This window comes from Cryptotermes secundus, unplaced genomic scaffold, assembly GCF_002891405.2.
Source record: "Cryptotermes secundus unplaced genomic scaffold, Csec_1.0 scaffold1288, whole genome shotgun sequence".
Classification (NCBI taxonomy): domain Eukaryota; kingdom Metazoa; phylum Arthropoda; class Insecta; order Blattodea; family Kalotermitidae; genus Cryptotermes; species Cryptotermes secundus.
The window spans coordinates 457,017-479,710 of NW_019723927.1; the positions used below are offsets into that span (position 1 = coordinate 457,017).

At 37.7% G+C, this 22,694-nt stretch overlaps 1 protein-coding gene across 1 annotated transcript in view; it reads right to left on the minus strand.

The window, feature by feature from the left end:
* The window catches only part of LOC111862197 (RING finger protein 10), a 28,329-nt gene extending 17,293 nt beyond the window's left edge, over positions 1 to 11,036 (minus strand). Inside the window, exons 1-6 of the mRNA XM_023847393.2 lie at positions 10,675 to 11,036; positions 8,918 to 9,090; positions 4,931 to 5,145; positions 3,074 to 3,164; positions 2,802 to 2,986; positions 516 to 711 (exon numbers count right to left, since the gene is read on the minus strand). Coding sequence (XP_023703161.1) covers positions 516 to 711; positions 2,802 to 2,986; positions 3,074 to 3,164; positions 4,931 to 5,145; positions 8,918 to 9,090; positions 10,675 to 10,765 — 951 coding nt within the window. The 5' untranslated portion in view covers positions 10,766 to 11,036. The remainder of the gene's footprint in view (positions 1 to 515; positions 712 to 2,801; positions 2,987 to 3,073; positions 3,165 to 4,930; positions 5,146 to 8,917; positions 9,091 to 10,674) is intronic.
* Between the last annotated feature and the right edge of the window lie 11,658 nt (positions 11,037 to 22,694).

The window sequence follows — 22,694 nt, forward strand, 5'->3', positions numbered from 1 at the left end:
AGGGAGTTCACTTTATTTCCCTGATTTTCAATACGCTCACTGTGACTTTGGATTTTAGCCCTTAAAGACATAACGTAACTTTTGACAGGTCCTTGAGGAATACGCTTGGCTTCAGTCTCTGGTCCTCCTCCTCAAGAATAACGAGTTGCCGGAGCTGTCAAGTTTTGAATTCTCAAAGCCTGCCGCAGTTACACTTTCAAGCCAAAATTCCAAGAAAAACTCCACAGGGTTTCTTCTGGTTTTACTACAAGTTTGAGAATAAGCTAATTCTTACATGCAAGAATATGCCTATGTCTTACTGACTTGTTCATAACATCCCACTGTGAAACAATTAAATTTATAATTAATAAACTTAACTAAATTTAAATGGGTGCATGGCAGTGGTGCGGTTACAGAGGAACCAAGGAATAAAATAAAGAATCCCAGTTAGACAGCCTGGGTCTAAACAATGCATCTCTTAAATGCGAGTCAGGTGCATGGAAGAGTAATCACTACCAGCACTTCAGAATATTCACCTCTTGTGGTGTAGCCAGGAGAAGTTTGGAGTGAACTGTATCCACAACAGTTTCTGACACAGACAAGAGCTGGTCAATGGGACGGATACCACACTGCTCCACAGGCAGGGCGACAAGTGAACCTCGCTCCCGCTTCATCAAACGCATGGTGACTTCCTCCCCAGCTGAAAGCTGTATGTGGGGTATTGCAATCACACTGCACGAAAAAGTAAACACTTTAAAATCATTTAACACATCACAGCCCAGAAGGAATCAAGAGTGTTGACATAGTCCATACTTCTACAGACCTATAATAATGACCATCAAATATCATGACACTTTGAGTGCACAAAACACTATCTGATGGATAAGTGGGCATGTTGTCTAATGGTAAGAGAGCTCTTACATTTTGTGGTGGTATGCCCAGGTCCTCAATTTGATATTTCTACTTCTGGCATAAAATGTTCAAAGATCAATCATGAAAAATGCCCAGTGCAAAGCATGCTTTATGTAATTATATATGGCTGGTAGTCGTTCCATATAATCTTTCAGGACTCTTGGGTGATGTCACCTGCCAACAGTAATTGGCGATAACTGACGTAAACCATCAGTGTTTGCACAAAGTGGCACTGATATCTTCTTACTTATTTTTCTCTCAGGAGTTGACATTACATGCCTATAGGCTTGAGCATTTTCTGGAAGTGAATGCCAAAAGAAATGAGTCTCAACAACATTGTAGAATCGAGACTTCAAAAATTTTGTCACCTAATATTTTTGTCTAATTTCCTCTGTTGGGGCACTAGTAGCTTCTCTGCAAGTTCTCTTGTTCTTAATTCCATGTTGTTTACAAAATCGCAAAAGTCACCCAGCACACACTTGGAAATTGATTTTCATGTGATTTGCTAGTGTGTTTACTGCAAATTTCAACTCTACCCATCGTACACTGACACTCCAAGAATGTCGCTGCACATACCATTTCAACACAGCATCTTAAAGTGAAGATTCCTGTGCAATTTTCATGTTACCCTGGTTTATCTAGAGCATCCACAATACATATTATAACAAATTTGTTAAGTTATCTATTGCTTTGTAAATATTTAGCACACTCTGTTTCTTCATGCCTTATTCCTAACAAAAATGTGTGATGGATGCTCCCGATTATAATTTTTCAGTCAATTCTAATTTCTGTTTTACACACAAGTTTGTACTTCTTTTTGATCCATGGTGCATTAAAAAAATGTAACAAACCAAACATAGCACAACACGAATACAATTTGCAACAGAATGATCTATGTACTATATACACGAAGTACATATACATATCAACCATATTATTATGGGGAAGTACCAATATATCAGCCACAGATTGACAAGGAAGTAAAAAGTAAAGCTATCCCCGTAACAGGCCGTGAAGGCCCATAGGGTTGTGAGATGTTGAGGGTCCCACATTATCTAGACAATCGGCTCAAAGGTGGCAGTAAGGCTGTTGGCCTTACACGCTGGTTGCGCTTTACCTCCAGGAAAATTATTTAATTAATTCCTGGTACTCATTTCTGTTGGGGTACGCAGCAGCATAGTGGTTAAGGTACTATGCTACAAGCGGGAAGGTCGCGGGTTCAAGTCCCGATGAGGTCATTGGATTTTTTTCAATTGAACTAATCCTTCCGGCCACACTAGACCCTGGGGTTTACTCAGCCTCTAACAACCTTCATGGCCTGTTACAGCGATAGCTTTACTTTTACTTTACTCATTTCTGTTAGAGGCTGAGTCAACCCCAGAGCCAAAGTGCAGCTGGAAGGATTGGGTCAACTGAAAAAATCCAATGACCTCATCGGGACTTGAACCCGCGACCTTCCGGCTTGTAGCGTAGTGCCTCAACCAACTACACTACTGCATGCCCCACTGACAAGAAGTACCGAACAATTTTGTCCGTTAAATCAAGGTTTTACTGTTATGCGGGTGGGCGTATAGACAGATGTAGTTAACCTGTTCATTTGCATTAAATAAATAAGGAGTGCAGAACGTCATCTAAGATGTAACTTCAAATTTGAGATCAGTAAAGTTATCATGGACTGGTTGTGTGTACTGAATGAGAGACAAGATACACATACAAAAATTGAGAGAAGAATCCCCTTACAGATTAGTCACATGTAAACCATGGATACCGCAGGATATGACAGAATTGGTTCAGGACCATACCCAATGACAAATTTTGGTGTGAGCAGAGTTGAACCTTCAGATCTCATTACCAGATTTATTTATATGTACTTCATACTAGTGAACTGTATTAAATATGAATTCCCATACCTTCTGAGGTCATGTTTATGAACTGCCTCATAACAGATAGGACATTTTCGCCATGTTTTATCAGACAGAGCCAAGTAGTGTAGGATACAAGGCCAGCAGTACACGTGGCCGCAGCGTGTCATCTTTGCAGCAACTGGTGGATACAGGCAGATCGGACATGACGGCATTTCAGAACTCTGCAAACGCTGAGGCACAACAACAAAAGATAAACACAGACACAGCAAACATCAATCAAATGCATTTCCACACACATAAGAAGTTTATTTCCTTACAATCTGTTCAATGAAGTCCCAGTCAACCAAAGCATCAGGATTTGAAGCGTATGGTGTGTAATTACCACCAGCCTTCACCACAAACTGGCAACTGAAATATCAAAGAATTCAATAGACTTATTAGGATATTAACGTCACTTGTCATTGGCAAGGTGCACTGCTGGGTTCCAAAGGATAACCAGCAAGTTAAAAACAACTTCTTTGCTAACTTACCCCATAAAATTAATACTGTGTATCCAAAATAAAATATAAAAAATTCTGTGAAATAGAAATTCAGTGTTACATATGTCACGTGTAGGGTGGTATGCCTGATGAGGATGACGGGTTCTAGCTTGGATGACTGGATTTATTAGCATTTTGGTTACAATCTCTCTGTATCACATTTAAATACAGTGCTATCACTGATTTACACACACTGGTCCTCTCCTGGTAACACAATGACAACACAGGAACTAACACTTCACATCACTCCAAATATTATGCATGAATAAAGTCTTCTAATTGCATGTTAAATCTTCACAAGTCAACAAACTTTCGATGGCTGTGTCCTACCGAGAACTCAGAACTCAGGGCTCTGTCACTCACTGCTAGTCAAAGTCAGTCACATTTTGCCAGAAACTTCCCAGGGTCACAACTAAGCATAATAAATATCTGTTAACTTACTAATAAAGTCAGAAACCTGGGTCACTCATTGACAAGACTCTGTACCGAAGAGAAAGTGGGCAAAATAGGGGCTAGGCCAGAATATTTACCACTGAGAAACAATGGACAAAATACCGATATTTTAATATAACCAGCATAAAATTCTTAGACAATGGCCATCCAATGTAACTGTTGTTCATGAGTTGCTCCTATGTCAACTGGCCAGCAAGGTTTTAATACGTGCAGGTGGTTTCTGCAGTCAGATCATAACAGTGATGATGACCATAACACTGTTCTCTTACAAAGTCTGGTTTCATCTGCATGGACATGTTTCCAGAGAATCTGGCTTTAATTCATGAAGTGCATCCATACGACAGTGAATAAGGCATACTGAATGCTTTATGAATTACTGGGTCCACAGTCAATGCAAAAACAAATGATTCAAAGAGGTATATCAGCCTAATAGTATCAAAATTCTGTACACAGCTTAACAAGAGCAACAATCGTCTGCGTGGTTTCAGCAGGATTCAGCAGTTGACCACTCTGCAGACACTTCTGTGACAACTTTGGAAACAGTGACAGAATAATTCTGTGGTATGTGACCAACTCATTCACCTGGCATTTTCTAATGTGACTTGTGAAAAACTTGGGAAGACTGAAGGATAAATGTGCACTATGAAGTAGAATTCATGATGAATTTATGAAGATAAATTACTCACGAAGAATATCTTTACATCAACCTCAACCTGTTTAAATCATATACTGTGTATGAAAGTCCATGTATGGCATTTTCAATGTTTCATAAAAATTAGGTAAGATGCTTCTGTTGTTATGGAATGTGTCCAAACTCATAACAGGGTTAAATGGGAGTGCTCAGCCAAAGGAGGTATGTCAGTGGTTGACTGCTGGGAAGTGATAGAAGGCTTCAACATTGCAAGAAAAAACACACATTCATACAGCAATACAGTGCTACAGACTACAACAGCACTATTTGGGAATACCATAAATGGACAGAGCAAACAAACTACCACTGGGTGACTGAGGGCCAGCTGTAATGACCAAATGATGGAAGATAAAAGAGGGCACAAATGGCAGACACAGATGAAAGGGGAGCAACTTCAGGAAACAATGGAACGGAGAAGAATTTGTTGTAACACAATGTATTCTGGCAGAAATGTCAATGCATGACGATCCCTGCAATGCCTTGGAACTCACTTTGCTTGCAAGAACTGCTCCTTGTTGTATTTGTGTTTGTGGGTATATGTTAACCACCGAGCAGGATTATGGCGCCCCAATCCTGGTGGGGATGATCGCCAGTGGCCAAAACCAGGCATAACACCCTCTCTTGGTGCATAATGGAAGTTCAACAGATGGTTTAAGTTCTGTTTCTTGCTTCCTGGCACAGAAACTGAGCCACACTCATCTCCTACCTGCAAACATAAGACATTTCTTTTCAATGCAATTTCATTAATATAATGAGTATTAAAATCACTCCTGGAAAATGTGCGAAGGTGGCTGCGTCCCTTCCTTTCTTCTTCCGCTCCTCACACCTAACAGCTCCTCCTAACACTACCATTACCATCTATCCACACAATATGCCTGCTACAAAACTTGAAGCTGAGCTACGTTCTATCAGGAAATATTTTACACAACTTAAATAAAATCATCTACTGGTATGAATTCATTATGAACAATATTTGTGACAAATTCAATTTGTCCCTTAAATGTTAAGAAAGGAAGCATCAAAATAACAGTCATCAAAACATAAAAACAAAAGTAATAATCCTAGAAACATCTACAGCAATCTGGGCTAAGCTGAGGTAACAAAAGTTATCCCAAACATATGAGAGAATCACAGACACTGTAGCCATTTACAAAGTGACCTGCTTGCTCTGCTGGAGAAGTACACTTTAGGAACCCAAAGCATTAACCTTCAAGTGTCAATGTTACTTATTTTCCTTTACTTTATTTTTGGTATCTTTAATGCAGCTTTCAGCACCACACATTATATATGTAGACAACAGGACCACAGTGATTAATGAATTGGAAAGGACGTGGAAAGAATGGTAACAGTATAGTCTTAAGAAATTATCGTAGCATTTAATGGGAGAGACTAAGGAAAGCCAAGAAAAACCTCACTCAGAATAGGTAGTCTTTGGGTTGAGAAGATGAGAGTTTACTTGCAATTCATTCCCTCAAACATATACTGACTGACAATTTTCCTTAATGACACAAAATTCAGGAGATAAAGAAATACGACGGAAAAGAAACACTTGAACCCCAGCCATTTTTATGGGAAATTATAGTTCTATCAACACCACAGAATAGTGGCAACAACCAAAATATTTCCTACAAAATTATCAGGTCTGTTCATAGACCCCTAATTATTATAATTTATTAAACTAAGATATTTCCACCGTGAACATCATGGGGGGTTTTCGTAAAATATTCATCTAAAAGTCCCGCATTTTTCAAAGACCTATTTCCACATAAAACCTCACACCCTACACTGAATAGCAAGGGAGCTGTTCACAGGTTCTCACAGTTCCAATGCTGAAATTACTGATGTCAGTAAAAAAAAGGGGGGGCAATTACATCTATAATACTAGTAAACAAAACTGAAATGAAACTGACAACATATGCAGACTGGCAACAGGTTTCAATACACAATGCCAATAAATGGACTGCATGGGACACCTATATAAAGAAGTTTAACTGATGATTTCAACTGCTAGATCATATGGTGTGTTTTTTGCTTAAATCATCCCTTATACAATCAATTAACATTTCAATGGCAAAGTTCAGGAAAGACATCTCTCCATATCAAATGCCAGTAACACAGATAATGTTAATTTACGGATACAGAAGAAACTACACATCTTTCTCTTTTATACCAAAGCTGCATTCTTGGTGCAGCTTGTTTGAATATCCCACAAACTGATGAACCTCTCAGGTGGAAGAGATGAATGCTCATTCCATTAGGTTGGGCCTGTGAAGGCATGGACTGCCAATGAAAATGACAAGCCAAACAGACCGAATATCGACTGTTAACAGAAAGAACAAACCAAACAACCTGAACACATCAACAATTAAAATTATACAGGTTAGAGTAGGTGCTAGAAATTCTCTCTGCTACTCTGCATGCATTCCTGGCACCTCCTTTACACTTACAAATTGAAGTTCTTGAATAAAAAAAACACCACCAAACTTCCCTTCAGAATTTCAATTATTTTTTATCAAGTCAAGGAGGATGAGGTGGCCTGGGCATGTAGCACAAATGATGAAGAGGAATGCGTATAGGATATTGGTGGGAAAGCCAGAAGGAAAGAGACCACTGGGAAGACCAAGGAGTAAGTGGATGGACAATATTAAAATGGATCTCAGAGAGATAGGATGGGATAGTATGGATTGGATTGATCTGGCTCAGGATAGGGATCAGTGGAGGGCTCTTGTGAATATGGTAATGAACCTCTGGGTTCCATAAAATGCTGGGAAATTCTTGAGTCGCTGCAGAATTGGCTTTTCCTCAAGGAGGGCTCAGCTCCATAAGTAACTAACTAACTCCAATTATTTTAGAATTTGATATGTACATGTTCTGCTTATGGGTCCCCATAAGTAAGCTACAAGCATTAAGAGTAGGGAAGCATGGTGACTACAACCCACTGCTCATAATTCTGTCCCCGCAAAATTTCCCTCAAAGTGTGCATGGATTCAATCCACTGCTGCATGGAGCAGTATCAGAATCTTGTTGGATGGGTTCATATTAGTGTTTCTGTGCTATACACTATAAAAATGAAAGGAGTATCAGTTCTACCACTTTTCAGAATTAATTTGGTCACTGCAAAAAATGCCCCAATAATTCTGTATTCACATTACACCATACACTAATTTTAGAACTACGGAGATGAACCTCATGTATTAGCCTCCAACTATACGAACCCCAGAATCTGATGTTCTGTGAATTTACTTTGTCATGTCAAGGACACCAAGCCTTGCTGCAAGAGAAAATCATGTGAGCGAGGATTTCAAAATCACGAATTGGCTGAGAATCCAATTACAAAAATTGACTCCGTCAGCAGAATCACATGGCTGCAGTTCATGCACCACTGTTACCTTAGCAGGTTCAGCAATTTTGTGCTGATAATTTTGAAATTTTGGTCTCTTGCAAAGGGTCTTTATGAACTTTCTAAGATAAGTCTTCAAGGCTAACACTAATTTCATGAAGTTCTTTTAAAAGATTCTTCCAGAATCTCATGTTCTGTGAATTTACTTTGTCATGTCAGGAACACCAAGCTTTGCTGGAAGAGAAAATCATGTGAGCGAGGATTTCAAAATCACAAGCTGGCTGAAAATCCAGTTATAAAAATGGACTGTGTCAGCAGAATCAGGTGGCTGCAGGCATGCACTTCTGTTATTTTATCAGGATCAGCAGTTTTCTGCTGACAATTTTTAAACTTTGGTTTCTTGCAAAGGATCTTTATGAACTTTCTGAGACAAGCATTAAAGCCTAACACTAATATCATGCCTAATATTTCCTCAAAGTTCTTCCAAAGAGAGTGGGTTGCTCACTTATATTTTAACTTTCAGTGTACTTCACAAATGAAAGTCAGACAAATTTAAACTGGGTGAGTGTTGAACCCAAAGTCCTCAACTCATAACTCATTTGCTGAAGACTTCATCTAACACATCCACAGAACTGCTAACAGTTATGTACCACTGCAATATCTTGCATAAGATGCAACATAAATTTCATCACTCTACTGATTGAAGAACAGCGACCAAATCAGTCTCACACAATGATTGGAACTTACAGTTTTGTGGAAAAATATGGGCTGAATCATCCTATGCGTATCAATTGCATACCACAACCCACAGTGCCATCATGCAACGGCACTTCATGAACAGCATGAGATTTCATGTTCTCCAGTATGCATTATTTTTGCTGCTTATGTAACCACTTCAAGCAAGCTATGCCTTGTCAGAATAAAATATAAGTTATGGGTCAAGATGTACATCAAATACTGATTCCTGAAACCACATATAGATCCATCAAGATCTTTTACTGCCAACACAGTCCACATATCCTGAGTCCAGTAATATTAGACTGAATCAAGAAGGTATACAAAATGAAAACCACGCTCACTACTCCCACATTTTACTGCAGCCCTTCAAATGTTTATCCATTTTGAATATGTTTCTTACCTTGGTATTCTCCTTTCCACAGTTATAATACTGTCCCCTGGGCCGTGGTCTTTTATCAAAAGATTTGTTCTTTTGAGGAACTGGTTTTCTATTTGGGTCAAATTTCGTACCACTGGATCCATTTGGCTCCCGTCGCCGTACAGCACGGGCAAATGGTTTACTGCTGACAGCATCTAATAAACAGGATTAAATATTAGATTTCCATACTTGAACTATATTATTTTGTTTCACTTCACTAATTATGAGGTGTGGTAGCGTAATTGGTTGAGGCACTATGGTACAAGCTGAAAGGTTGCGAGTTCAAGTCCCAATGAGGTCACTGGATTTTTCAATTGACCTAAACCTTCTAGGTGCACTATGACCCTGGAGCCGACACAGCTTATAATAGGAATGGGTACCAGGAATCTTCCTGGGGGGTAAAGAGAGGCCGGCATGTAGGGCTGACAGCCTCACCGCCATCTGTCAGCCAATTATCTGGAAAATGTGGGAGTCTCGGTGTCTCACAACCCTACGGGGCTCCACAACATTTCACAGTGAGAGCTTCACCTTTTTTAAGGAGCCAGGGTAGTGTAGTCAGTACAGCGACTGGCTAAGGACTGGATGAAGGAGGGATCAGAGTTTGAGTCTTTGTAGGGTCAAGAATTTTGTCCTCTCCAAGTCATCCAGACTGGCTCTGGGGTCCACCCAACCTCTTATCTAATGGGTACCAGGGGCTCTTTCTCTGGGGTAAAGCGGCAGGGGAGTGAACCTGACCACTCACCTCCAGCTAGTGCCGAGATCAAGGAAATGTGGGTCTATACATCCACTCCCCCATATGCCTTCATGGCATTAATTCGTTGAGTAGAGGGACAACATTACCTTTCAAACATGACCAAGCAATAACAGGATGTCCATTTGCTGTGGAAGATATGCCAAGTGATAATACTTGGATTGGGCATGATTTAAGTGTGATGGCAGTTGTTTACAACCAATGGAGCTTAATCACCTTCATATTAATGCAGTCTATAACAAGAACTTCTGAGCAGAATTCATGACGGCTACTTTCCTGTTGCACAAGTGCATTAGTATTATTGTTACTTTATTTTACCTCTGTGAAGAACTTATTACTTGTCTGTGGTAAAACTGTAAGATATAACATAGATTTGGAATGCTGTATACAAATTCCTAACATTCATTCTGGCGGTAACAATGAAGCTCCATGCTTTATGCTCATCAGTCTATATTTCTGACAAACCGGAACTGCCATCAGCTTTTCACTGATCAAACAAATTATATGAGCATCACAACCTGTCACACCATTTGTCATATAATACTGCAAGAATTTTGCTTGCTGACCCTATAAAACATTCCCAATTGTAATATGAATCATACTGGACTTTTGTTGATAGATTTAATAGATTTCAAAGGTTTCTTAATAATGAAGAATTATACTGGACTTTTGTTGATAGATTTAATACATTTCAAAGGTTTCTTAATAATGAATTTCGATCTAGTTTGTGGATACTCTGTAGGCCTTATGAATTCTGGATTTGCAATAGATTCACCTAATTTTGTAGAGAACTATTTAACTGAAAAAAAAGGTCTATACAATAACAAGATGTTGCTGTCATTATTAAATATGACCAAAATATAGCCTCCTGACTCTAATGAACTCCAGATAACAGATATTAATCACTTCTAAGCACCACAACGCATATCGGTCTCACCAAGGTCAGCTATTTTCTCAATGTTATTCTTGCCACTGTTATGATTCCTACCTTGATTCTTCTTCAGCTCAGTGCCGTTTGCCTTGCCAGGGCCAGCTGAACGACCTGATGATTTCTTTTCCATTGTACAATCCTCTAACATCTACAGCAACACTAGTGGAGAAACGTTCTCCGCATGGAGATATAGCAATAATATTCAGGCCCGTCATTTTTTCAGCAAGCCATGATTAATTACTATAAATTAGAAAATAACTATTACCGGTGGTACAGAATCAATTCTCAATACACAATATTCTGAAAATAAACTGAAAAAAGCCCTCTTAGGAGCAGTGTACTCCTACTCGTCGAAAACGACGACTTTTAATACGACACACCACGATTACTGTCGCCGCGTATATGGCGACGGCCTACATTGCCTGGTTACGCAACTACAACCTGACAATCGCAGTTAGAACGAAAATTTATAAACACTTGTAAGTCGCATCAAATACTTCATAAATAGTACAGTGCGAATGTTACTTTTTTGTAAATATATAAATGTTCAAGACAATGTAATGCTGAAATCGGGTCATAATGACTAATGAAACACATATATCATTAATTAAAACCTTCGATCTGGTTCTACTACATCACCTTTTACTTTTGCCATGGCGGGATTTTAAATAGATTTGAAGCGTTCAAAAATCCGTGCTTATACTCCCACAAATCAATGTAATAACGATATTATGTGTTCTTTGACCGATGTGCATGGCGGAAAGCATTTGGGAACTGGTCCTATCAGCCGGTCTTCGTGTTTCCAACAGAGACCCACCGACGGGATTTTCAAGAAAGTTGATTGTGGCGAATTCTGAGCAGAAATGTCGAGCCACTGGATTTTTCACTTAAATCAGATAAGACTAACACCGATCTCGCTGTATATTTATCGGATAGAAAAGTATTTCGAACAAAAGGTTGTAGAAAACCAGGTGCATTTTTTTTTAATATAAATGTTCGAAGTAAGTTGTGCAGTCAGAGTTCGAATCCCAGTAGGGTCAAGAATTTTCCCTTCTCCATGTTCTCCCAGAAAGGCTATGGGGTCTATCCGACCTCCTATTATATATCAATACTAAAATGATTGCCAAATCCTTCAATAAATATTTTTTATCAATAGCGGAGACCATTACCAAAAGTACACTAAAAAATTGTGATATATTTGACATATGTAATATGGCTAATGAATATTTAACTGATATATTTGCAACCACTTTCCTTCTGATTAATTATAGTTACGTTACAACAAATGAAACTGAAAAAATTATAGACAAATTGAAAACGACCAATTCTACTGGATATGATGAGATCCCTATCAAAGTATTAAAAAGTTGTAAACATTTTATTACCTCATCCTTAACATACATAATAAATAGATGGTTAGCTACCAGTATATTTCCTGATAGGCTAAAATTCTCCGAGATAAAACCTATATATATAAATGGTGATAAAAGTCTTATCAATAATTACAGGCCTATATCCTTATTGACTTCCTTTTTGAAGATATTTGAGAGTGGTGTTTGTAAGACTTTGTCATTATTTGACTATCAACATTGTTTTAGCCAATGAACAGTTTGGATTTCGAATGACTCTTTCCACTGAAAAGGCCATTAATAGATTGCTTGACCTGATCTTAACTGCCCTAAATATTGGCCGTAATGTGGGTGGAATATTTTGTGATTTGAAAAAGGCCTTTGATTGTGTCAATAACAAGATTTTATTAGCTAAGTTGGAATTCTATGGTATTACAGGGGTCCAATGCATAAATGGATAGGCTCTTATCTTAAAGGAAGGTTTCAGAGAATTAAATTGCAAGGTAATGATAGTAACATAAATACCTATTCAAACTGGGGCTTAACATCCCATGGTGTCCCGCAGGGATCCATTTTGGGTCTCCTGTTATTCTTGATATATATTAATGATTTCCCTCTAGTATTAAATAGGATTTCCTATCCTATCCTCTTTGCTGATGATACTTACTTACTCATGGGGCTGAGCACTTCTGGAGGAGCCGCCAATTCTGCAGCTACTCAAGAATTTCCCAGCATTTTATGGAACCCAAAGTTTCATTTCCATGTTCACAAGAGCCTTCCAGTGGTCCATATCCTGAGGCAGATCAATCCAATCCATCCCATCTCCCCCCTCTCTCTATCTAAGATATATTATAATATTGTCCACCCACCTACACCTTGGTCTTCCCTGTGGTCTCTTTCCTTCTGGCTTTCCCACCAATATCCTATACGCATTCCTCGTCTCCCCCTTTCATGCTACTTGCCTGCCCACCTCATCCTCCTTCACTTGATCATTCTAATTATACTTGGAGAAGAGTACAAGTTATGAAGCTCTTCATTATGCAGTTTCCTGCAACCTCCTGTCACTTCATCTCTCTTCAGTGCAAATATTCACTTCAACACTCTGTTCTCAAACACCCTCAGTCTATGTTCCTCCCTTAATGTTAGAGACCAAGTTTCACACCCATACAGAACCACAGGCAAAATTATAGTTTTGTATATTCTAATTTTTATGTTCTTGGACAACACACGAGAAGATAAAAGGTTCTTAACTGAATGGTAGCAAGCATTACCCAAGTTCAATTGCCTCTTAATTTCCTCCTGAATCAGGTTTCGATCTGTTATCGTTGTTCCCAAATATCTGAACTGTGCCACATTTTCAAAACATCTGTTTCCTATCTTTATGTCATGATTTTGCGCTGCATTTTGGTGACGAGACAGTAACATATCCTTAGTTTTCTCTGTGTTTACTTCTAGACCAACCTCTTTACTTGCGTCAATTAAAGTTTGTGTTTTTTTCTTTATAGTATCTATATCATCACCCAGTAGATTCACATCATCAGCATAGACGAACAGTTGACATGTCCCATTTAATTTCAGTCTCACCTGGTTTGCCTGGACCTTCCTAATGGCATATTCTAAAGCAAAGTTGAAAAAGGAGTGGCGATAAAGCATCTCCTTGTTTTAGACCATTCTGGATAGGAAATTTATCAGACAAATGTTTACCAACACGGACTTCACTATACATTCCGTTTAAACACATTGTAATCAACCTAACTAGTTTCACTGGTATCCCAAACTCTATCAGAATATTGTACAATACTTCCCTCCTAACTGAATCGTAGGCTATGAATAGCTGATGTACTGTCTCATCGTACTCCCATTTTTTCTCCAATATCTGACAATGCAAAAGATCTGATCTGTAGTTGATCTGTTAAGTCGAAACCCACACTGATGATCCCCAATAATTTCGTATATGGACTTAACCTTGAAAGAAGAATATTGGACAAAATTTTATATGAAGTTGATACCAGTGATATCCCCCAATAATTACTACAGTCAGTGTTCCTGCATATTGTGACCAAAGTTCTCAACAAATTAAAATTATGGTTTAATGCTAATTTATTGTTCTTTAACTTTTCTAAAACTGAATTTGTCAAGTTTAGTTAATGATAACATGGAAATACTCAACTCAACCCGTTTAAAGTTCTTATGGGTTAATGTTGCAAATACTCGGAGTTGGAAAACTCATATTGACTCACTTATCCCAAAACTTATCTCTGTGTGCTTTGCAATCCGAGTCATACCACAGTTTGAGAATCAGGAAACTTTGTTGATGGTTCATTATGCCTATTTTCACTCTATTATTCGATATGGCATTATTTTTTGGGGGTAACACTTTGTACACTATCAATGCCTTTCATCTGCAAAAGATGGCGGTGAGACTAATAACTGGTGCTGGTAATAGAAACTCGTGTAAAACGATATTCACTACTCTAAAAATTCTTACTCTTTTGTCTTTGTATATTTATTCACTACTATCTTTTGTGGTTGATAGCATGGATCAATATTATTTTGTATCTGATATACATAACAGAGACACTAGACAGGTATTCAACCTAAATCTATATCAACCCTCAACTCATTTATCATTATATAAAAAGTCTCATATTGCATGGGCATCAAACTATTCAATTGTCTCCCACTAAATTTGAAGCAATTATATAAAGATATTAAACGGTTTAAATTAAAATTAAAAGAATTCTTGAGTTGTCACCCATTTTATACGGTGGATGAATTTTTTGTATATACTAGTCGGTACGATTAATTGTATTCTGGTTCTATTCGTATGTCTTGAATTACTTCTTTGTACTGCTTATTTATTTAATATGATTTTTCCACATCCTAAAGTATTTGGATTTTATGGAAATAATAGATGAGCAATGAAAATGAAAAAAGTGCTTGTACTGACACCTGAAACCTTTGAGAGTTCTATGTCTTGGTTTTGCGTTATTTTTGTAAACTGGGGGAGTTTTGTTGTATATATGGTCGACGTGTTCTTTTTTATTGTTTTATATTAAGAATGCCTTGACTTGTTCCTGTGGGAATAGAAGTTTTGTTTTTTGATCTGTGACTCATTCTATATCCAATAGTTGTTTCCCTGCCTGTATCTGGATCTATTTTGAATTTGATATAAATGAAATGAAATATCCAATGGGTACCAGGGGCTCTTACCCTGGGGATAAAGTGGTCAAGGCATGAAGCTAACCACTCACCTCCGACTAGTGTCAAGGTCAAGAAAATGTGGATCTATACATCCACTCCCCCATACACCTTCATTGCATAGTGCTTAATTAGTCAAGCACAGGGAGAGCTTTGCCTTTTTACTAATAAGTGATGCATGAATGAGATGAGATCAGGAAATAATGACCTTTTTAATATTTTTAAGAACCTGTAAAGAAATTATTATCCTGATTAAGGTTTTATGTAGTCTCTGTGGGAACCTGCTGAGACAGTATTTCAAATTAGGCTACGACCAGTGCCTTCCACACATTTTCAACTTTGTCTTCATTATCATACAATCATTCAATTACTGAGCTATTAATAATGTCAATAACAATCACCCACTGAAAGAAAGACAATGCTGAATGAAATGTAGAAAAGACAACGAGAAAGAGGAATTACAGTGACCCATTTGTGCAGAGGATGAGAAAAGAGAATGACTGAGAACAATTACAAGCATAATTAGGAAATTCTGGCAGACATTACAGACATTTTGTTTATGAGAAAATTTATATCTTTCAAACTTTATTGTCCCTATTGTAGCTACAAATATTACACTGCACTGAGAAGAAGCTGCTGTGAAACACTGCATAAAAATAAAAGAAAATGCAACCCTTAATATAAATTTTACAAACTGACCATACAATTTTTTCTACAGGTGCAGAATATTCAGAACAAGATTAATTCCAGTTACCAATTCACATAAGAGTAGGGTATCCATTACCAGAGGCAAAAGAGGATTTTACATATCACCTACTGTAACAGCCACTTATACGATTCTTTTCACATCAAAGAGAAGATTGTATGGGGCTTGTTTGTTTACTGATTTATAAGGTAGTGGTAACTGTGTATGTATGTATATCACTTGCTATATCATCAGCAACATAATATTACACCCGCTACAGTTCAGGCCATTTAAACGATGGTTTTTTTGTTTAACCATTTACAGAATAGTGTTAACTATGTACACCACCTGATGCATTAGCCTTACCTAACCACCTTAAAATATTTCTTATTAATTTAATTTAATTTTCTCCTCTAAAGGTGAAATGAATTGTATAAGATGACTGATTTAACACGCTGCTTTCCACTAAACTCATATTTCACAAATATTTTGTTAGGAGCAAGGGTACCTGTGATATGAAAAACTCAAGATAATGCACAGTACATAAATATTACTAATTCTCTGCATAAAATTAATTTCATGTACTGTCCACTCACTAGGAAAATAATCTGGTACATAATAATTACAAATGTTCACAAACTTACAAATACAGGAAAACTTGTATAAAACACAAATTTGACTTCCTCACAAACTTTCCCCATCTCATGAATACACACAGAAATCCAATTAAATGCAAATGAAAAGCAATGCTCAGTGCAGTGTTCATATAAGCATTCCACTGTGGCCATTGATTTGGCTGACTCGAAGTTCCCGTGTTAAAGGGAAACCTGACACACAAAAATGTACAGGTCCTGTAAGAGTGTTTTAGTACAGCATTACTATATAAAACATCAACTGAATGGTATACTAATGGGTTTCCTTCATTTAATGTTAACTTATGCAATTCCAATTCAGTTCTCTCAAGCAATTTCACTTACTTACGGGTACCTTGGGCAGTTAGACCAGCCTGTCACCATTAAGGCCTGGTTTCTATATCAAGGTAATTAATATGGGATAAAGTGGCACTGCAGCAGGTTTCTCTCCAAGTACTTCCCTATCTTCGGGGACAGGGACTAGCTCTATTGATTGGGCCAAAATGGGGTTTTACCTGAAGACAGGGACAGAAACCAGTCTCCAAAACGTTGTGTTATGTAATATAAACTGGATGGTGCTTTTCGATAAAGACAGGAAGATGGATGATGTCCAGAAACATAATACTTTTAATAATGTATCATCATATATATCATTGAAGGCTGCGGTGCAATGGCTGGATTTTATGGCCCACCACTTATACATACATACAATGTACCACCATCCCAAATCTTTAGATCTCATTTACTTCAGATTTTCCTTATGTGTAAAATTTATGACTGATCTGATCAGCATGTACAACACTGCAACCTCAGTCCTCAGTTGACATTTCACCTCTGGAATGACACTTGCCCACAAAAATTCAGTTTAAGAGATCTAATATGTGCCTCAGTTTAATATTATAAAGTATGAAGTTACTGTATTTTAACGTACAGTGTGACTGTAAATAACCTTCCTATTTCAAAATAATTCAAAGCTGACTGAACAGCATATAAATACAATATTAAATTTAGGTTTCATATCTGGTATCACAGAATTTATGGCATGTTATTCAGTTATGCAGTTAAGCAAAATCTGGTGCATGCAGTTCTTCATATAACTCCAAAGGAAGAACTTCAATGATTAAGGCAGTTATAGGAGTGGCATATCTCTTCCAGCCCATCAGAAGCTCTAGATTTTGCCTAAGAATCTCTGTGCAACTTGACACAACTACACTGCAGCAAAAGTTCTGCATAGGATGGACAAAATTCTGTATCTGAATAAACAATATGCACAGAACTGAATACTTTTTCTTACAAGGTTTGGATGCTATTAGATTTTATAACCTAATTTCTGAACACACTCTACATACATAGACAAAACACTTTTGTATATTCATAAAATATGAGCTTGATTAAAAGAACATGTGAAAAAACTGGCCAAGAGATAAAAGGTAAAGCTATCCCTGCAACAGTCCATGGAGGCCCATAGGGTTGTGAGACGTTGAGGGTGCCACATTATATAGACAACTGGCCCACAGACGATGGTAAGGTTGTCAGCCTTACGTGTAGGCCACCCTCCACCCCCCAGGAAGATTCTGGGTACTCATTTCTGCTAGAGGCTGAGTCGCAGGTATGGAATATAAACAGTTTAGAATGGCATTCATTCATCATATTTACACTTTATAACCAAAAACTTTGAAGGAATCAGCATATTTATGACATACTTCACCTTTCAAATTCTATTAAATTCTGAGCCAACTAGAAACTCAGATGTAAGTGTCCATAACAGAGTGTGAAATTACAAAGGTTACATCATTTCCAGAAATGGAAGAATGAACAATGTATTAATGAGAACTATTACCTTCATCATAAGCTATTCTGCTCACTGGTTCATTTACCCCGACACTCAAAATTGTAAAACTTTGCCAATCCATTCTTGTATGAACATTCTGTCTATAAAAGTCCACTCTCAAAGTTGGGGGTCTCTTCCCCTCTTGCTAAACTACTTTCCACGTTTAGTTTACTGCTTCACTTTGCAAATACAATGTTGTCAAACTAGATACAGAAGATGATAGTATTCAGTAATATTAAAGTCTACAGAAAATCAAATTATTATGGATAATATACAAATAAATAATATGATTTCACTCTAGAAACTGTTCTTACTCTTCCTTAAGATGACAGTTCTCGCTGACGTGACACTGCGGGTACCAATTTTCAGAGGAATCTGCTGTCTCCATCTTGAGGGCAGCCTTCTACAGCAAGTTCCTCTGAAATTCTGGTCCTCTATCTACCCTACTACATGGCATTACATCCAAAACGACTGTAATTTTAACACTTACTTTCATGAAAACATCAAATTGCACTCACTCTTCATTATCAGTGATGGGTCAGGAAACTATAGTGTGTGCGCATGTGTGTTTGTGGGGGGGATGGGGAGCAAACACAATGCTCTGGATTCTGACAAGGATTTTAGTCTGACTGTCACACAATAAATATGCTTATACTACCTGATTTCCATTCTATCCAATAAAAAATCCAAAGCGAATAAATAGGGTCATACAATATTCTGAAAAACCCAGTACAATCCACCATGTTTTGTGGTTTTACAGCTTCCTGGCTCAGGGGAAATTCTTAAGATCTAATATATGTGGGGGAGAAAAAAAAAAAGACAACCCGCTTTGGAATACAAATACGACGTACATTACCATATATCTTCATGTACAATTAATAACATTTTATTATTCTGATATCAATAATACAAATATTGTTCTTGAATATTGAATACACTTGACATTAAGTGCAAGCAGTTTTTCTCCAAATAACAAACTGCAAATGAGAACATATTTAAAACACTTTTGGAAACAATGAAATGCTTAAATAATAAAGAAACACAAATCACTATATTTACCACAACAAAAATATAATCAACTGGTAAAATAAGATACTGTATTTAATGGAATTCTTCATCCTAATTTTTCATAATAAAATTAAGAAAAACAAAAATAAATCCACATATATTCCATACATTCTATTGTTACAAACAAACAAAAAATGATCAATTCCTTCACCAAAGTATTACAGGGTGAAATGGAGGGGGAAAAAAAGTAAAGCTATCCCTGTAACAGTGGGTACGTGGTAGCGTAGTGGTTAAGGTACTATGCTACCAGCCAGAAGGTCGTGGGTTCAAGTCCCGATGAGGTCACTGGATTTTTTTCGATTGACCTAATCCTTCCGGCCACACTAGGCCCTGGGATTTACTCAGCCCCTAACAGAAATGAGTACCAGGAATTAATTAAATGATTTTCCTGGGGAGTGAAGTGCGGCCAGCGCATAAGGCTGACAACCTTACTGCCATCTCTAAGCCAACTGTCAAGGTAATGTGGGACCCTTAACGTCTCACAACCCTATGGGCCTTCAAGGCCTGTTACAGGGATAGCTTTATTTTTTTTTTTTACTTTATCCCTGTAACAGGCCGTGAAGGCCCATAGGGTTGTGAGATGTTGAGTGTCCCACATTATCTAGACAATTGGCTCAAAGATGGCGGTAAGGTCGTCAGCTTTACACACTGGCCGCACTTTACTCCCCAGGAAAATTATTTAATTAATTCCTGGTACTCATTTCTGTTAGAGGCTGAGTCGACCCCAGGGCCACAGTGCGGCTGGAAGGATTAGGTCAATTGAAAAAATCCAATGATCTCATCGGGACTTGAACCTGCAACCTTCCAGCTTGCAAAAAAATTTTAAATGAGTGGGCAGGTACCATATTTGATATAATCTAAGTATGACAGGGCAGCTACATGAATGTGCAAATCATTGTACAGTGCCACAGAAAGCATGATAGGGATGACATGAAGACTGGTTTTTGAGATTACACAACCTGCTCATGGATTTCATGATTGTTTTAATTTAATGGAAAATTTTTCCTCAAGACAGTGTTAAATGAAAATGTGATACAGGATGTAATAAAGGTCAACAAACATATGAATAGATCAAACAAAATATTGTATTATTTTTTACTGCCAATTTTTTTATTGCTAGTGGGGTGGGACTAAGTCCCTTGTACTGCGGCCACTACTGGCCTACTGGACCAGCCCCAGATGATAGGTGAGAGTGATTGTGGAGCAACTGGTGGAATGAAGATTGGCAGGGGAAACCGAAGTACTCGGAGAAAACCTGCCCCTATGCCAGTTTGTCCACTACAAATCCCATTTGACCAGACCGCGGGCCGCTGAGGTGGGAAGCCAGCGACTAACCGCTTGAGCTATGGCGCGGCCTTACTGCCAATGAACTCCATATNTGTGCCCTTTTTGGGGGGGGGGGGTGTTTTACTTCTACATACAGCTAATTTTTTTTAATGTTTACTGAAGGACACTGTCAGTAACTCAAGATTATAAGCATTATATGACAGGATGGTATCAAATAATGAGTTGAAAAGGATATGGAAGGAAGCAGTCCATTACATAGTTTAAGGCATATCCCCTGCATTTTCCTGGAAGAATTAAGGAAAACTGTGACAAACCCCAGTCAGGAGAACTGGTCTCTAAGCTCATATTTGAATCCAGAACCTCTTGGATATGAGTACTACCAACTTGACTATGAAGTTCAATTAGAATAGCTCAAGAAGACACATATCTTCGGTTATTGGGTATTTTTGCCATCATGTACCCAAAATTTTGATAACAAAATATTGGGGGGGGGGCTGAATTACATAATGAAATACAATATTTACAATAACAATAATTTACTAGATTTTATGCTCAAAATGTACAATATACAGCTGTACATCAGCCCAGAACACATGTACAGCTAACATAACTTCAATATACACAAATGGTCCACAGGTTAGAAAGAAATAAGATGTGCATTGATAATTTTAACTGCTACTTCATGAGATACTTTGTTGGCATATATGCAGGGTATGTGACATGTGGAAATTCTTGACGTTCTTCTTACATGACAGGGGTCAAAACAATTAACTTTCATGAAGTCACCCAGATGCAAACATGGCTTACAAGTTGAACATATCCAGTAATTACAGGAAAGTTTATAGCATGTATTTGAAAGCTGAACATTCAACTGATATCCTGACAAAGGAGCCCCCTTCAGCAGTTTATGATTATGCAGCTGCTCAGGAAACTCACTGTTAATAAACCCAGAGTTTCAACACCATACCCCCAAAATCCTGTAACAAAACTTCACATCACCCACTTCAAACTCCTTCACACTTTCAAAATAATTTCTCTAAATTCAATATTAACATAACCCTCCCATTTACACCCTACTCCGAGACCTCTGCAAGACCTTCCAAACTAAAATTTTGTATGTATTGCTGTTACCCTCATGCATATTACATGTCTGGTCCATCCCAACATATAATTTAAATCATTCTGATATCAAATGAAAACTATGACAAAAGAAGCTCCTGTTTGATAATGCTTCCATTTCTGCTCTGTCAATTTCAACATACAACTGAAGACATCACCTCAGGAAACTTATGATGACTCTCATACACACAACACACCCTATACCACAGATGTCATATGACCCACAAATTTTGAAGTGGTTCATCACAATGCTAAGATGTTATTAACACTATGACAACATATGCATCCTTAATTTCTCATACATACTATAGAGAAAGTATTATAACAGCAAAATAATAAAAATTGTGATTCTGATGAAAATTTATGTTTTGGGGTACCAAGTACACATATCACCTATTGTGATTTATTATATCTGTGGCTGGGAATGAGGAAGTTAAGTGGAACTCACTCCTTAACACACCTTAACTGAGGCAGGCCATGAATCAGTTTCGAATATCACATCATAATTACTCGTAAGTGTTAATAATTGGGCAAATCCATGGCAGACTTTTGAAGACATAATGAAGGCTGCCATGTATAAAAGAAAGTATAGAAAATGTTGAAAAGAATCTGCATACAAAGACCAGTGCAAACCCAACAGGAACACCGTGGGGAAATATTGAAAACGGTATCAAACTCAGCTACACATATTTCTCAATATTACAGTGGTATAACACCCACTGAGAATTTAAAGGGAAGTCTCATCATTTGTTATATAAGAGTCAGTACTATTAAGTTTTATTACTTTCTCCCACATTCTTTCCCCTCCCTACATATTATCAAATGATGTGTCTTGGCTGCTGTTTAAAGCCATCTTCCAAGAACCACACACAAAATCAGTCAAACACAAACCACCCCCTTCATAT